Source organism: Pongo abelii, chromosome 18, assembly GCF_028885655.2.
Source record: "Pongo abelii isolate AG06213 chromosome 18, NHGRI_mPonAbe1-v2.0_pri, whole genome shotgun sequence".
Lineage (NCBI taxonomy): Eukaryota > Metazoa > Chordata > Mammalia > Primates > Hominidae > Pongo > Pongo abelii.
Window position 1 is genome coordinate 13,034,392 of NC_072003.2, and position 13,380 is coordinate 13,047,771.

General features: G+C 49.9%; 1 protein-coding gene and 1 pseudogene across 2 annotated transcripts in view; one reads left to right on the forward strand and one right to left on the reverse strand.

The window, feature by feature from the left end:
* Positions 1–13,380, forward strand: part of LOC100440962 (uncharacterized) — a 129,372-nt gene that overhangs the window by 23,340 nt on the left and 92,652 nt on the right. For both annotated transcript variants that reach the window (XM_054534705.2, XM_054534707.2), the window contains exons 10-15: positions 1,086–1,270; positions 2,145–2,327; positions 3,382–3,470; positions 7,282–7,445; positions 9,353–9,512; positions 9,766–9,845. In XM_054534705.2, the coding sequence (XP_054390680.1) occupies positions 1,086–1,270; positions 2,145–2,327; positions 3,382–3,470; positions 7,282–7,445; positions 9,353–9,512; positions 9,766–9,845 (861 nt within the window). The remainder of the gene's footprint in view (positions 1–1,085; positions 1,271–2,144; positions 2,328–3,381; positions 3,471–7,281; positions 7,446–9,352; positions 9,513–9,765; positions 9,846–13,380) is intronic.
* LOC129050979 (small nucleolar RNA U13) lies at positions 11,277–11,370 on the reverse strand (annotated as a pseudogene).

Here is a 13,380-nt window from a genome sequence, read left to right on the forward strand (position 1 = left end):
ATCCCAGCTCTTTCGTTTACCTCCTCGAAGCTGTTGATTCACTTACCACGGCCTTAGTTTCTGCATCTGTGAAATGGGATAATAAATAAAAAATAACAAAATATCTGGCTGGGCGAAGTGGCTCACGCCTGTAATCCCAGCACTTTAGGAGCCTGGGGCAGGTGGATCACCTGAGATCAGCAGTTTGAGACCAGCCTGGCCAACATGGTGAAACCCTGTCTTTACTGCAAACACAAAAATTAGCCGGGCATGGTGGCAGGCGTCTGTAGTCCCAGCTCCTCGGGAGGCAGAGGCGGGAGTATCGCTTGAACTCGGGAGGCAGATGTTGCAGCAAGCCAAGACTGCACCACTGCACTCCAGCCTGGGTGACAGAGCGAGACACCGTCTCAAAACAAAAAACCAAAATATCCATTCATAGAACAATTGTATTAAAGGAACTAATGTGGTGAAAATGCAGCAGGGTGCTTTCAGCTTGCCCGGTGCATACTAACTGCCTAGAATCTTAGGGAGGATCCACGTTCCTCCCCACCTGACTGAACCTGACCCCTGACCTTTTCTCATAAGCAAACTGCCTGGGTTCATACCTAGCTCCATCCCTTTCTAGTTACCGGGACTTGGTGGGACATTTATCTTTGTGGCCTCAGTTTTCTCATCTAGAAAGTGGGATCATGTGCCCTCTGAGGACAAATGAAATCTCTTGTGCTCAGTACTCAGAGGGCTCCTGGCCCACAGCACGGGTGGCCACGTGTCCCCTTATGGTTTATTTGTTTCTTTTTTTGAGATGGAGTCTTGCTGTGTTGCCCAGGCTGGAGTGCAGTGGCGCAATCTCAGCTCACTGTAACTTCTGCCCCCCCGGTTCAAGCAACTCTCCTGCCTCAGCCTCCCAAGTGGCTGGGATTACAGTCATGCATCACCACACCTGGATAATTTTTGTATTTTTAGTAGTGACGGGGTTTCCCCATGTTGGCCAGGCTGATCTCGAACTCTTGGGCTCAAGTGATCCACCCGCCTCGGCCTCCCAAAGTGCTGGGATTACAGGCATGAGCCACCGCGCCCGGCCACCCCTTATTGTTTCTTGGCTGCAGAGGCAGGAGGTGCAGATGAACCGGAGGCTGAGCCTGGCCGCAGAGGAGCTGGTCTTTCCCACGGTGTCTGGCCTTCCTGCCCGGCTGACCCTAAACGCCTTGGCTGCCATCAGCATCCGGGTCCGAGGAACCGCTGACTTCCAGCAGCGCTCGGATTTCTCTGTGAATGGTTATGTCAAGCCCAGGTATCTAGCTCCTGGGAGCTGGCAGAGGTTAGGTGGTGGGATCCCATCCCTACAGAGGGCTGCAGAGGCCTGGGTGACATCCATATGGGCAAGAGATGATCCCTATTCTGCAGAACACCTGTGCCAAGAGACTGTGTGCAGAGATACTGGGTGGTTAGGTCCACTTTACAGGTGGGAAGGCTGAGGCTCAGAGAGGTCCGGTCACGTGTTCAAGGTCACACCGCAGTGCGAGGTGGCTGGCAACAACCCTATGCCCTTCCGTCCACCCCACCCAGAAGGGAGGAGAGGAGCTAGCCTTGAGCTCACTGAACTCGTGGGACCCCCTCCCGACCAACCAAGCCTGGTGCTTCTTATTCCCACTGACAGATGAAGAAACCAAGGTTCAAGGCGAGGACACTGACAGCCTGGGGCCACATAGCGCCAGAGCAGAATGTGTGCAATATCTTGTCCGATTTTGGAACCTGTCATGGTGCTGCTGAGCATCTGTCCCCAGCCCCTCAGCTGAGCTGTCCTTGGGCCCTGGGTTTGACATGGGGAATGTGGATGCCCTAGGCTGGGTGCTCTCTGGCATGAAGAGCCTGGGCTGGGACTTAGACACCCGGGGTTCACGTGTCCCAGCCGCATGCTTTGTCCCAGTCATGGAACCTAGGCAGGTGCTTTCACCTCTCTGAGCCTCAGTTTCCCCATCCGTAAGAGGGATTAGTGCAGGTGAGGACTGGAAAGTGCTTGGTGCATGTACAGCCTCTGGGTGGCTGTGGTGGCAGTGGTGGAGGGGCTGCTGTGGCTCAGGAGTGCAGGGGGCTGCTGGGGGTGGCAGGTGGGGTCTGTGGCCCCAGGGCCCTTGGGATGCAGCTGGTACATGCCTGTCCCTCAGTGCCCTGCTCCAGATCTCGGCTCAGATGGGCACAGCGGGTGCCCTGGGGCAGGCCGGGCTGAGATGGGTGACCAGCGTCCGCGGTGCCGCCAGCCTGGATGGCGGGATCCAGGTGCAGAAAGGCCGGGACCTTAAGGTGCATCTCAACGCGCCCAAGGAGACCGTGGAGCTGCTCAGCTTCAGGTGGGTGCCCAGTGCCGGCAGGAAGGGAACCATGAGCGCGAGGGTGCAGGTGAGCAGGTGTGTGGTGTGTGTGCGTGCATGCATGCATGTGAGTGTGTGATCACATGTCTGCGTGTGTGCATGGGGATGTGCATGGGTGTGGATGTGACATTAGTATGCATGTGTGTTAGTATGTGCACCCATGAGCCTGTGTCTGAGTACACATGATCAGACATATGAGAGTGCATGTGAGCTGCTGTGTGCATGAGGGTGTGTCCGTGAGTGTGTCAGTGAGGAGTGAGTGTGTTGTGGGAATGCGTGTGTGTCCACGAGCATGTGTGTCTGTTGACTGTGAAGGGTGGGTGTGTCTGACAGGGACCGTGGGCAGCTGAGAGGTGAGAGCTGGAGAACTTTCAGACCCCTCAGCTCTTTCCTGGAGTCCCTCTGGGGCATGCTTGTCTGTGACCCCTAGGGAGGTGACTCTTGGAGAGGGGCAATTTTAGAGGGAGTGAGAGTCCAGGCTGCCCCACCTACCTGCATTCTTTCCCTTGTCCTGCCCCATGGGGGCTCTGCCCATCTCCCTCCTCCCTCCTCACATCTGCCCCTGTTCCCTGCCCCTCACTCACTGTCCCCCTCTATCCTGAGCCCCTCCCACCAGCCTTCTTTCCATGTTCCTAAAGCAGCCAACTTGTTCCTACCCCAGGGCCTTTGCACCTGCTGTGTCCTCTGTCTGGAACAATAGCTCCTTCTCATCCTTTGGATTTCTGCTCAAAAGTTACCTCTGCAGAGAACTCCCCCTGCCCCAGCTAGAGGAGGCCCTGCTCTATCCCCGAGACAGCCCTGTGCCATGCTGTCCTCCGTGTGGGTTTCTCACAGCACTTGTCACTGTCTGTGGTCCTCAGCATCTGTCCCTGTGTCCATGGAGTGTCACCCCACCAGCGTGTGCACTGCCCAAAGGCTGGCCCCGCTCAGGGTAGAATTTGCCCCTGTGCCAAGCTCTGGCAGCTCAAGGTGTTACTTGTCTAATGAATGAATGAAAATGACACGTCTGACACTGTCCTCTTTCCCTACCCAGCTCTCAGCTGTACCTCATCACCAGGGATGGCGTGAGGAGCCTCAGACATGTCCCTGGCCCTTCTGAGGTCCAGTCCTGTAGTGAGGAAGGTAGGCAGCAGGGCCTCCATGCCATCGTACCAAGGTGGGCATCCCAGGGTTGAAGGGAAAAATGCCGGCTCCAGATCCCAGAGTTGCTCTTCTGCCCTAAAAGTATTCATATTCTGCAAACCAAAAAGTATCTGAGACAGGTTTCAATCAATTTAAACATTTACTTTGCCAAGGTTAAGGACATGCTTGGAAATAAAGGAACACAAATCCACAGAGCAATCTGTTGTCTATGCCTTTTTCCAGAGATGATTCTGAAAGCTTCAATATTTATTTATTTATTTATTATTTTTATTTTGCTTTAAGTTCTGGGATACATGTGCAGAACATGCAGGTTTGTTACATAGGTATACATGTGCCATGGTGGTTTGCTGCACCCATCAACCCATCATCTAGGTTATAAGCCCCGCATGCATTAGGTATTTGTCCTAATGCTCTCCCTCCCTTTGTTTAAAGGGGAAAAGCGCGCTGGAGGGGAAAGAGGGAGGGTATGGTCACATGACTGAATCCACAGGCTGCAAGGGAAAAGGAACAGGGAAGGGAATAGTCACTTACATGCTCGTACTTGCTCAATAAATCAACACTTTACATAAGATAAGGTGAACATAGAATAGCTGCGCAAATATTTAACCTTTTATCTGTAGCTACCTGCTTAGGAACAAAAGAAAAGGCAGCTTCTTGCATGACTCAGCTTCCAGATTAATTTTTTCCTTTTGGCATAGCAAATTGGGATCCCGAGATGGTACTTTTATTATTATTATTGAGACAGGGTCTCTGTCGCCCAGACCGGAGTGCAATGGTGCAATCATGGCTCACTGCAGCCTCCATCTGCCCAGGCTCAAGTGATCCTCCCATCTCAGCCTCCTGAGTAGCTGGGACTACAGGCACTCGCCGCCCTGCCCAGCTAATTTTTTTTTTTTTTTTGTATTTTGTAGAGACAGGGTTCCACCATGTTATCCAGGCTGGTCTCAAACTCCTGGGCTTAAGTGATCCACCTGCCTGGGCTTCTCAAAATAATGGGATTACAGGCATGAGCCGCTGCACCCAACTTCATTTTCCTTTACCAACCACTTCAGTCAATGATAATGCTTCTAGAATTCTACCCTATAAAAGCAAACCAAAATCACTTAAAAATGCTCTGTGCACAAAGATGTTCGTTGCATCATTATTTAGAACAAAAAATAGGAAGCAACTCAAATATTCCAGAGTAGGCAAAATAGCTAATTATAAAGGCCAGTGAGCTAAGGGCAGGTTCTTATATTAAGTGGCTAAAAAGAGTCAAAAGAAGAATATCTCATATCATGAAAACTCCATGAAATTGAAATTTCAGTGTCCAGAAATAAAGTGGTATGGGAACGCAGCACACCCCCTTCATTTGCATATCACCTGTAGCCACTTTGTCCCACAACAGCACAGCTGAGTAGTTGCAAGCTAGACTCTATGACTGCAAAGCATAAAATATTGACTCTCTGGCCGGCGGATAGCTCACGCCTGTAATCCCCGCACTTCGGGAGGCCGAGGTGAGAGGATTCCTTGAGTCCAGGAGTTCAAGACTAGCCTGGGTAACACAGTGAGACCTTGTCTCTACAAAAATAAAAATTAACAAATTAGCCAGGCATGGTGGCATGCACCAGTGGTCCCAGCTACTTGGAAGGCTGACAGGAAGATCGCTTGAGCCCAGGAGGTCGAGGCAACAGTGAGCTGTGTTTATGCCACTGTACTCAAGCCGGGGTGACCAAGGAGGATTCTGTCTCTAGCTAGCTATCTAGGTAACTAACTAAACAAACAAACAATCTGGCCCTTTACAAAGAATGTTTGCTGGCTCCTGGGTTGGTAAGTTATTGACATATCGCATAACTTTTTTTTTTTTTGAGACAGAGTTTCACTCTCGTCGCCCAGGCTGGAATGCAATGGTGCAGTCTCGGCTCACTGCAACCTCTCTCTCCTGGGTTCAAGCAATTCTTCTGCCTCAGCCTCCCAAGTAGTTGGGGCTACAGGTACCTGCCACCAAGCCCGGCTAATTTTTGTATTTTTAGTAGAGACAGGGTTTCACCACATTGGCCAGGCTGGTCTTGAACTCCTGACCTCGCGTGATCCACCTGCTTTGGCTTCCCAAACTTTTCAACTCCATTATGAGAGAGCTGTTTTAATGAGAAACTTCTTTAATAATAATGTCAGGTGTAAGCCAGCAACACTGAATATGATCGCAAGTGGGTGGAAAGACAGGAAGTAAATGTGCCAAATAATAGCAGATCTCGAAATTTTTTTTTTTTTTTTTGGAGTAAGGTTGGGGAGGGCTCTATTTAATGAAGATATACAAATTTTGCTTCTTGATAATTTTTCTTTTTTGCATTTAAGTTGCATTTGGAATTGTAAATAAACTTATGAAACTATAACATATATAATACAGAAAAAATTTTTAGAAATCTTTCTGAGCTTTCTAATTTTTTTTCTAATTTCCTGCAACAAGTACATTTTTATTTTATTTTAATTAATTAATTAATTAATTTATTTATTTATTTTGAGACAGAGTGTCCCTCTGTCACCCAGGCTGGAGTGCAGTGGCGCAATCTCGGTTCTCTGCAACCTCTGCTTCCCGGGTTTAAGCGATTCTCCTGAGTCGTTGAGATTACAGGTGCCTGCCACCACGCCCGGCTAATTTTTTTTAATTTTAGTAGAGCCAGGCTTTTACTATGTTGGCCAGGCTGGTCCTGTACTCTTGACCTCAGGTGATCCACCCGCCTTGGCCTCCCAAAGTGCTGAGATTACAGGTGTGAGTGACCACATCCAGCCAACAAATATATTTTTATAATTGGGATAAGTGTTACTACCAAAGACATCACTGTAGGCCCGGTGCTGCTCTCAACACTTACTGACCTGTTAATCCTCACAGCTACGCCGTGAGGCAGGAACTATTGTCATTAGCAGTTTAAGATGAGGAACACTGAGGCCCTTACAGTGAGTCAGAGGAGTAGTAACAATGATAATGAAAAAGAAACATTGAGACCCAGAGAGGTTAAGTAATTTGTCCAAGGTCACATAGCTGGGAAGCGGCTGAGCTAGAATTTGAACCAGGCATTCTTGCTCCAGAGCCTGTGTTCTACACAGTATTGCCTGACACTCTTTTTAAAAAGTCTACCAGGGGCTGGGCACGGTAGCTCACGCCTGTAATCCCAGCGCTTTGGGAGGCTGAGGCAGGCAGATCACCTGAGATCAGGAGTTCAAGACCAGCCTGGCCAATATGGTAAAACCCCATCTTTACTAAAAATACAAAAATTAGCCAGGCGTGGTGGCATGCGCCTGTAATCCCAGCTACTCGGGAGGCTGAGGCAAGAGAATCACTTGAACCTGGGAGGCAGAGGTTGCAGTGAGCCGAGATTGTGCCACTGTACTCCAGCCTGGGTGACAGAGCGAGACTCTGTCTGGAAAAAAAAAAAAAAAAAGTCTACCAGGGGTTCTCAGCTGGGGCAGTTTTGACCCCCTAGGAGACATTTGGTAATATGTGCAGAAATACTTGATTGTTGATAGGGGTTACTGGCATCTAGTGGATGGGGATCCAGGATTCAGCGAAACATCCCACAGTGCACAGGACAGCCCCCACCTAAGATGATCTGACCCCAAATGTCAGTAATGCTGAGGCAGAGAAACCCTGGTTTACACACCACTGCCTCACGGGATTCCTGTCTACATCGTGCCTTTCCTCAGAAGAAATTAGAGAAGAGCTTTCTTTGCTGATGTGGCAGCGGCGGGCACCCATGCCCAGAGCCCTCTGAGTCTCCACTGACCAGTGCTGCCTGCTTACCTCTCTCTGCAGTGTCCTACACCTGGGGCTGGCGGCTGTGCAGTGGAGTGACCTGGCCGGTGCCTGGCCAGCCCTACCTGCTCTCATTGCCTGTGTTTGCGGCCGTGACACTGCAGAAACAGGACCCAGGGCTCCGACAGTACCTGCTGGAAGCTGCCTATACCCTGCAGCCCCAGGTGGGCCCTAGACAACAGCCCCGTGTTTCTCAGCCATGTTGTGGGTCTCCTTAGGTCAGCACTGGGCTCACCCTAAAGGACGTGGGGCTCCTCTCTGGGGCTATTGGGCTGTGCTGGTCTTGCTGTAGGTTTCTTCTGGACCTTTGCACATACTGATTCTCCATCTGGGGCTGTATGATGCATTAACTCGAAATCAGTCTTCAGATCTCAGTTCAGGAGTCACTTCCTCAGGGAAGCCTGCCTAGGTTACCCCAGAGCACATCATATTCTTTTGTGACTTGCCTTAAGACAACCACGTTTCTTCCCTTTTGATCACTTCTGTTTCTTAGTGAAGCTAGTTGGTTAATGTCTGTCTTCTCCGCTGGTGACTCAGTTTCTGGGAGCAGATTGAGGGTTTTTTTTGTTTGTTTTTTGATACAGAGACTCTTGTTGCCCAGGCTGGAGTGCAATCGCATGATCTTGGCTCGCTGCAACCTCTGCCTCCCAGGTTCAAGCGATTATCCTGCCTCAGCCTCCCTAGTAGCTGGGATTGTAGGGATGCACCACCACGCCCAGCTAATTTTTTTGTAATTTATTAGAGATGGGGTTTCTCCATGTCGGTCAGGCTGGTCTCTAACTTATGACCTCAGGTGATCCGCCTGCCTCGGCCTCTCAAAAATGCTGGGATTGCAGGTGTGAGCCAATGCGCCTGACAAGCATTTGTTTTACTTACCCCTGTGTCATCAGCACCTGGTCCAGAGGAGGCACTCGGCGGCCTCCTGTCTGATCCTCCACCTCCCACTCTGATTTCCTTACCATCTTCACCAGCAGCCACATGGGCCCTCTGCAATCCCAGCTGGATCGTGTCCCTCCTCTACGTAGACTGCCCTGCCATGGTGCCTGTTACCCTTAGAGTAGAAGCCAGACACCATGACCCACAGGCCCTTGGCAGTCCCGCCCCTGCTGGCCTCCTTGCCTGACTCTCCTCCAGACTCGCTGCCCTGAAGACACACTGGCCCCTTTTTCAAGGCCACGCACATGCCCGCCCCAGGGCCTTTGCACTGGGTGTTTCCTCTGCCAGGAACACTCTTGTCCGGGATATCCACCTAACTCTCTCCCTAGCTCCTTTCAAGTGTCCCTCAATGGGACCCCTCAGAGGCAGCCTTCCTGGGCCTCCCTGTCTAGACCAGTGCCCCGGTCAGGGCCCCTAAACCACTGACTTTGCCAGCACACTCACCGGCGGCTGCCGTCTTACGCGTTATTGTGTCTGGTGGTCCTGTGCCTCTTCTCTAGGACGTAGGCTCCACGCGGTCAGGGACTGCGTGTCTCGTGCTCAGTCATCTTCCACGCAGCAGCACGCATCTCTGTTGGTGTTGAACAAATGTACGTTGACGTGGGATTTCAGAACGGGGCTTGTGGCTGAGGCTGCACTTCCCCAAAAAGAGACCCAAGCCTTGGACTGGGGTACAAGTGATTTGTTACGAAAAGGCTCCAGGGGACCCAGAAAGAGTGGAGAAATTAGGAAAGGCCGGGGGAAGATGCTGAGAGGTGTGCAATTTCAGGTGAAGTTGCAGCCTCAGCCTGGTCCCACAGGGAGCCCCAGAGCACGAGGTACTTGCAGAGTGTGTTCCCCTTTGGGCTAGGGTGCTGGGAGTTTTGGCGGCAGTGCTGGAGGGCAATGTTCTGGAGCCCTCAGGTGACAGCGAGGAAGTGCAGAGCTTGCAGAAGCAGCTGCTTCTCCCTGGCCGTTTGCTGAATAAATTGCGACCCTGTGGACATGGTCCTGGGCTGTTCTGCAGAGCTTTACACTTCTGCAGGTGATTTTCAAGCCTGAGAAATTCCTGGTTGGGGAATTGTGAGGAGAACAGTGTGAGTGTCTGAAGGGTAGAGGTGGAGGCTCTCAATCTTGAAGACTCTGCTATTTCCAGAAGGACAGCTGGTTCCCCCAAGAAGCCACAGCCCACGTCTTCATGGGCACGCCCGGGTCAGAAGTGCCGAGGGACGTCGGGGTGGACATCAGCTACAGCTTGCCCCAGAGCAAGTTCCGGCTCAAACTTCTCCATCCCAAGAAGAAAATCGAGCTGGATGGTAATGTCAACGTCCCTCCCTGTTCACTGCGCCCCTTGCTCGGTGCCACACCCAGGGCAGGGCCCCTGCAGTGAGCTGGCTCATAGAATTGTCTGTGACCTCCTGAGGTCAGCACTAAATCCAGCCCCATTTTACAGGTGCTGCATCTTAGGCACAGAGATTAAAAAAAGGGCAGGCAGTACTCCCAGGGGGATGGAGGGGCCAGATCCAGATGTTGAACCCTTGTCTCTAAACTCTTGTTTTGCACCCCCAGGAAAGATGGAGGCTCTTGGGAGTGCCCACACGGGTCACTTGGAGCTGGTACTGGATGACAGGGACGTCTACTACATCAAGGTTTGCTCCACACCCTTGGCCCACCTGTTTCTGCACCTGCCACCTCCCCAGGGATTTCCTGCCCCCGTCCCAGAGCCCTGTTAACTATTGCCACCACCTCTGGGATCTTCCCTTTCTATCTGCCAGTTAACAAGTGTTAGTTCTGTTACCCAGAAATGTAAAAACAAGAAAAAAATGGGCTCAAATCCCACCGTCATTGATGTTAAAAATGGATATTAATAACACAAAAACATGCTTTTAAGAATTCAGGTGGGATGCGGTGGCTCACACTTGTAATCCCAGCATTTTGGGAGGTCGAAGCAGGTGGATCACCTGAAGTCAGGAGTTCGAGACCAGCCTGGCCAAATGGTGAAACCCTGACTCTGATAAAAATACAAAAATTAGCTGGGTGTGGTGGCGGGTGCCTATAATCCGAGCTACTTGGGAGACTGAGGCAGAAGAATCACTTGAACCCAGGAGGTAGAGGTTTCAGTGAGCTGAGATCATGCCACTGCATTCCAGCCTGGGCAACAGAGCGAGAGACTGTCTCAAAAAAAGAAAGAAAAAAAAAAGCCAGGTGTGATGGCTTATACCTGTAATTACAGAAAGTTAGGAGGCTAACTTGGGAGGATCACTTGAGGCTAGGAGTTCGAGATAAACCTGGGCAACATAGCAAGACCTGGTCTCTACAAAACGTTAAAAAGAGTTACCTAGGCACAGTGGCATCTGCCTGTAGTCTCAGCTACTCAGGAGACTGAGGCAAGAAGATTGCTGGAGCCCAGAAGGTCGAGGCTGCAGTGAGCCATGCTTCTGCCACTGCACTCCATCCTGGGTGACAAAATAAGACCCTGTCTCTCAAAAAAAGAATTCAGAATAGAGAAAGGTATAAATTGTAAGTCAGAGCATGCCACGTCCCAAATTTCCTACAGAAGTACTGATGCACGCCCTGAGAAATCTGTATTCATTTCCCAGAGCTGCCTTAACAAAGTACGCTAACTGTGTGCCTTCCACTACAGGAATTTATTCTCACAGTTCTGGAGGCCAGGAGTCTGAAATCGAGGTGTTGTTTTTTTTTTTTTCTCCGCCCCCGTGAAGGCTGTCAGGGAGGATCTGTCCCAGGTCTCGCTCCTGGATTCTAGAAGCCTCCAGAGCTCCTTGGCTTGGACCAGGTGGTCTTCTGTCTCTGTCTTCCCATAGTCTTCCCTTTGTAGGTGTCTGTGTCCACACATCCCCTTTTTATAAGGACACCAGGCAAACGGGATTAGGGTTCACCCTCATCACCTCAGCTTAGCTTAATCATGTGTGAAGACCCTATTTCCAAATAAGGTCACGTTCACAGGTCCTGCGGCTTAGGGCTTCAGCATCTTTCGGGGAGACACAGTACAACCTGTAACCCTATAGATTTGCAAATATTTGTAGTTTGGGTTTCTCGGTTTTATTTTGTCTTTTTCACATCAGGTGAGTGATGTGATGATGTAACAAGTTTTGAGGGACACACATATCATACAATAGCATGAAAACCCAATTGTCATGCTTAAGTTTTGTTTTTTTATTTTTATTTTCTTTTTTTGAGGCAGGGTCTTGCTCTGTCACTCAGGCTGGAGTGCAGAGGTGCAAACATGGCTCACTGCAGCCTTGACCTCCTGGGCTCCAGCGATCCTCCCACCTCAGCCTCCCAAGTAGCTGGAACTACAGGCATGTGCCACCATGCTTGGCTATTTTTTTATATTTCTGTAGAAATGGGGTCTCACTATGTTGCCCAGGCTGTCTCAGACTCTTGGGCTCACACAATCTGCCCACCTTGGCCTCCCAGAGTGCTAGGATTACAGGTGTGAGCCTCCACTCCCAGTTTCCCAGTTTTTGTGATTTTTTTTTTCTTCTTTAACCTGTAAAGACTTTTTTTTTCTTTTTTTTAACTCAAAAATATACCTTGGCAGCCAGGTGCCGTGGCTCACGCCTGTAATCCCAGCGCTTGGGGAGGCCAAGGCAGATGCATCACTTGGGGCCAGGAGTTGGAGACCAGCCTGGCCAACATGGTGAAACCCCAGCTCTATTAAAAATACAAAAATTAGCTGGGTGTGGTGGTGTGTGCCTGTAATCCCAGCCACTCGGGAGGCTGAGGCAGGAGAATCCTTTGAACCCAGGAGGCAGAGGTTGCAGTGAGACGATTTTGTACTATTGCACTCCAGTCTGGGCGGCAGAGTGAGACTCCGTCTCAAAAACGTGTGTTTGTGTGTGTGTGTGTGTGTGTGCGTGCGTGAGCTCGCTTGTATATACACACACACACGTAATACACATATACGTATATATACCTTGGCAATCTTTTTAGACCAGCATGCGCTGATACAATTTAAATTCTGTTGTAGATTTCATTGAGATTAATTCAATCTAAATACTATTAAATTCTACAATTAAATAGGCAATGCATTTAAATGATTCAAATTTCAAAAGTTATGAAAGGGGATAGAACTGACTCTCCCATATGGTAGCCAGTGGCACACATGTTTATTGAAATCTAAGTGAGGCCGGGTGCGGTGGCTCACGCCTATAATCCCAGCACTTTGGGAGGCCGAGAGAGGTGGCTCACCTGAGGTCAGGAGTTCAAGACCAGCCTGACCAACATTGCAAAACCCCATCTCTACCAAAAATACAACAAGTAGCCGGGTTTGTTGGCAGGCTCCCGTAATCCCAGCTGCTTGGGAAGCTGAGGCAGGAGAATTGCTTGAACGGGGGGTGGAGGTTGCAGTGAACCAAGATCATGCCACTTTAGTCCAGCCTGGGCAACAGAGCGAGACTCCATCTCAAAAAAAAAAAAAAAACTAAATGAATTAAAATTAAAGAAAATTAAAGATTTGGTTCTTTGGCTGCATGGGCCACATTTCAGGTGTTCCACAGCTTCATGTGGCCCTGAAACACTGTCCTCATTGCAGAAACTTCTATTGGTTGGTGCTGGTATAGACTTAAAACCTCTCTTCCACCCCTCCTAAAAGCCAACCACTGTTAGGGTTTTTTTGGTGATTCCTTTCTGAGATGATCTATGCACACAGTCAGCACATGGAGTTAATATATCCACTTTAAAGAAAATAAGTGCCTCCTGTGTAGCGCAAATTACTGTGTAATAGTCCGTGGAATGGAATTTATTCGGCTAGTTTAATAATGAAGGACTCTTGAGTCTTTTCCAGGTTTCTGCTCTTACTAATATTCTGGCGTGAACACCGTTCTCTCTGCAGAGTAAATTCTTAACAATGGAATTCCCTGGCCACAAGGTTTATATGTTTTTTCTCTTTTCTTCCCTTCTTCCTTTTCTTTCCTTTCTCTCCCTCTGTTTCCCTCCCTCTAGTCCCTCTCTTTTCCTCTTCCCACCTCTTTCGCCCACTTTCTCCCATGTCTTCTCCCAGTCTCTTTACCCCTCTCTCTTTTCCCTGTCTGCCCACCTCCCGCCTTCTCTTTCTTTTACAAGGTCTTATTCTGTGCAGTGATCCTAGATCACTGCAGCCTCAAACCCCTGGGCTCAAGTGATCCTCTTGCCTCAGCCTCCCAAGTAGCTGGGACTACG